The sequence below is a fragment of the Hibiscus syriacus genome, unplaced genomic scaffold (assembly GCF_006381635.1).
Source record: "Hibiscus syriacus cultivar Baekdansim isolate YM2019G1 unplaced genomic scaffold, ASM638163v2 tig00117028_pilon, whole genome shotgun sequence".
NCBI lineage: Eukaryota > Viridiplantae > Streptophyta > Magnoliopsida > Malvales > Malvaceae > Hibiscus > Hibiscus syriacus.
The window spans coordinates 131585-135391 of record NW_024063531.1 but is presented as its reverse complement, the minus strand read 5'-3'; the positions used below and the strand labels follow the sequence as shown (position 1 = coordinate 135391).

General features: G+C 38.2%; 1 protein-coding gene across 2 annotated transcripts; it reads left to right on the top strand.

The window, feature by feature from the left end:
• On the top strand, window positions 1–3548 carry LOC120196207 (receptor-like serine/threonine-protein kinase NCRK). Of its 2 annotated transcripts, none has more exons than XM_039198064.1 (9): window positions 1–99; window positions 369–470; window positions 866–976; window positions 1214–1495; window positions 1663–1904; window positions 2017–2313; window positions 2418–2651; window positions 2742–2969; window positions 3103–3548. In XM_039198064.1, the coding sequence occupies exons 1-9, from the start codon at window positions 30–32 to the stop codon at window positions 3439–3441; spliced, it is 1905 nt and encodes a 634-aa protein (XP_039053995.1). In that variant the 5' UTR covers window positions 1–29; the 3' UTR covers window positions 3442–3548. The 2 variants fall into 2 exon arrangements, with proteins under 2 accessions (XP_039053995.1, XP_039053994.1); XM_039198063.1 differs by having other exon boundaries at window positions 2–99; window positions 351–470.
• The last annotated feature ends 259 nt before the right edge of the window (window positions 3549–3807 follow it).

Sequence of the window (3807 nt, the reverse complement as noted above, 5' to 3'; positions counted from 1 at the left end):
TTTTTTCTCTGGCTTAGTGTTCAGATTAAATGAAGCTCGAAGTAGAAGTTGCTCTTGCTTGTATCATTAGCTTGATTTCGATTCAGCAAGGCCTTTGTGGTTAGTATGAATATAATCGTCTTTAAATCTCTCCCTATTTATCTTTTATTTTTCGTTATAATACCTTATTACCTTTGGGAATTGTGGGTTCTGGCTGTACCTTTGCTTGGTTATGTGTTGGCAACCAAAGTTTAGCACTTTTCTTTTGAAAGCATTTGCAGCCTGAAGACTCGTAGATGCTTCTCGTTGTTTGTTTTCTATTCACATAAAATGCTACTTAGCTTAATTTCCTTGTGATCGCTTAATGGCAGATGAATTTTCTAATACATCGGGTGGAAACAACTGGAAATGCACATGCTCTTCCTTATATCCAGGAGACCGCAACTCTATCCTTAAATCTAACTGTTCTAGATCCTGTGATTGCAATCCAGGTAACATGTTTATATTGTTCTGGTAGATTAATTCTGAAGTTTTCAAACTACTTGCATATGATTCTTCTGGTGCTAGGAATTGACAGAAGATGCTACTAATGCTGTTCAACCGAAGCCTCGAATTTAGCCCACGTGCATATCCCATTGCTTTGTCTAAGTGAGGGTATCATGAAGATTCCAAAGTAGTAGCATTTTGACATATGATAGTAGGAAAATGGGTTAAAGTAGGATCTAGTTTGGAACTTTCCCCCAACCTTTCTCCTTTTGCACCAAATCTGCCTAATTATCGCATAATATTTCAAGTATACTTGTGCTGAGGATGATTCATGCTTTATGCAATGTCTTTTCACCGTCTTATTGTATTTAAAACACCAAATTGTGTGGCATCCTGGCAGTTGAATCAAATGGAGATAGGTGGACATGTTTATGTGCCACTGATGGATTCCCCAAAGTAGCAGTCGACAATCACGATACTACCTGTTTCTCAGCCTGCAACTGTACTGCTGGTATTTTCTTCCAACATAAAATGTCCAAATATAAATTTGTATTTCTGAAGAATGAAATATAGTCCAGCTGCTGTTATGTGCCATTTCAGATGACTGGTGAACATTAATTATACTTAGCAAGTAACTAATGCCTATCTAATCTTTGGTACTATGGCTTGTTATTCAAAGGAAGTGGCCAGTGTTGAGATCAAGGATTAGGAGCTTATTTACTGGTTACTGTATTTTTTTTTTGGACAGGGTCACTTCCTGGGGTGCCAGCTTCAAGAAAGCATTTCCCTAACAACATTATCGTAATTGTTCTATTACTCTCTGTAATTTTTATAACTCTTGCATTCCTTGCTTCGGTAACATGCTATTTCTATCGAAAAGACAAGTGCCCCAAGTGCCCCATCCAACCGTCAATATTCTTGTCGGATATAGAAATTAGTTGCAATAGTGCTACCAACTTAATAAGTCATAAGAGTTCTTTGGTGTCAGAAACAAAGATTAACACCGGCTACCATACTAGGCCTATTCCAGGTATGTAAGCTGTAATATGTTATAACTTCCTTTCTTCGATGACATGATTTTTTCTAGTTATAATTCTGTTCAGAACTCTCAGCTATTTTTTGCAATACTAGAACTTTAGTATTCATCATGCTGAACTTTATTTGGATATGTAAAGAATGATGTCTGGTCTATTTCAGGTTGCTTTCAAAAGGCTTCATTCCTTCATCGGAGCAAAATGGGGACTGTACTTGGAACAGTTTTTCAGTTTGCCTACTCCGAACTGGAAAATTCAACCAACAAGTTCTCCGATTCTAACCTCATAGGACTTGGAGGAAGTAGTTATGTGTATCGGGGCCAGCTCAAGGATGGAAGAATTGTTGCAGTAAAACGACTTAAAGTTCAAGGAGGACCTGATGCAGATTCCATCTTTTCGAAAGAGGTACAATCTCAAGTTGCCTTTTTTTTTGTTAATGAAAAGTCTAATTTATTTTAAACAACGTTGTGTTGTTCCCAAAAACACAATAAGGTATTAACAGTGTTGTTCTGCTTAGGTAGAGTTGTTATCGAGGCTACATCATTGTCATGTAGTGTCTTTGCTTGGCTATTGTTCGAAATCCAGTGGGAAACATGCTAAGAGACTGCTAGTATTTGAGTACATGCCAAATGGTAATTTGAGGGATTGTTTGAATGGGATTTGGGGGCAGAATATTTCCTGGGAAGCTCGTGTTTCGATTGCTATGGGAGCTGCAAAGGGCTTGCAATATCTTCATGAAGCGGCTGCTCCTAGAATTTTGCATAGAGATGTAAAATCCACAAATATTCTTCTTGATAAGAACTGGAGAGCAAAGGTAAGGATAAAACAAATAAATACATATTGAGTACACATGAAAATGTGATTCTAAAATAAATCATGTACAAATGGATTTCTAACATAAATACTGAACATGTTCAGATAACTGATCTTGGCATGGCCAAGCGTTTAAGAGCTGATGGAGTTCCCAGCAGTTCCAGTTCTCCAGCAAGAATGCAAGGAACCTTTGGTTATTTTGCGCCAGAGTATTCAATTGTTGGAAGAGCCTCACTTATGTCAGATGTTTTCAGTTTCGGTGTAGTTCTTTTGGAACTGATCACTGGTCGACAACCGATCCATAAATCAAACAATAAAGAAGAAAGTCTTGTTATATGGGTAACGTACCATGTTTGCATGCGCTAAAGTATCTGGATGTTGGTGGATATGATGCTTAAAACATTTGTTTACGCTTTGTCTCCCATTCAGGCTACCCCTCTGTTACAGGATTGTAAGCCAGTGACCTCAGAGTTACCTGACCCTCGTTTGAAAGGCAAATTTCTGGAAGAAGAGATGCGGGTAATGGCTTACCTAGCAAAGGAGTGCTTGCTGTTGGACCCTGATGCTCGACCGACAATGAGTGAGGTTGTTCAAACCCTCTCAACTATTGCTCCAGATAAATCTAAAAGAAGAAATATTCATGTAAACTTTCTCCAGGTAATGTTTTGAAATCCGCTTAGAAGCTGCTACTATGTGAATTGTTTGTATTACTGAACAATTTGAGGGCTGCCATGTCTGCTTACCTTTTAAATGAATCCAATAACATCACCATTTTCTGTTCACCATGCAGATGTCATCCGCCCTTAACGTGAAGAATGAATCTCCTGCAGAAAGATATCAAAGCGTAATGGAAACTTTATATGATACAGATGAGCACATGTCAACTACATCTACAAAGTCAACCAAGAGCACACTGCCACTACATATGGACGGTATTGGACTTGTCGAAAGACAAAGAGATGCCGTTTCTACTGAGTGCATGGAGAGACTGGTTCTTTTGAGTTCCAATGCTAGGAGTTTGTGTGTACCTGATGATGAAGCAGTGGACTTAACTGAACCTCGACTCGAGTCGTTCCACATGGCAAATGTTAGGTCCCCCAGAGAAGAACTATCCCACAGACAGGATTAACATACATTATCCACAAGTTCCCCCTTTCGTTTCTGCCTTGTACTCTTAAAAGGGCACCACAGAGGAAGAGAGTGGGGTTTTCTAGAAATTATTGATTTGATATCTGATTCGTTTCTAGTACTAGGTCACAGTTTTTTACCTTGATCACATTTCACTCGTTTGTACAGAAATTTATAAAAAATTGAGAAATCAACTGATGTTTGAAGATGCAGGTGCATTGATCTTTTGTCAGCTTTTTTATGACTTCACTAGCATGTAGCTAAGCAAAATACACTTTAATTTTTCATAATTCTCCTCTTTTGAGCTTTAACCAGATGAGTCGACATCAAACATTCAAATTTCCAAGTCTTTAATTGTCTCACTCAA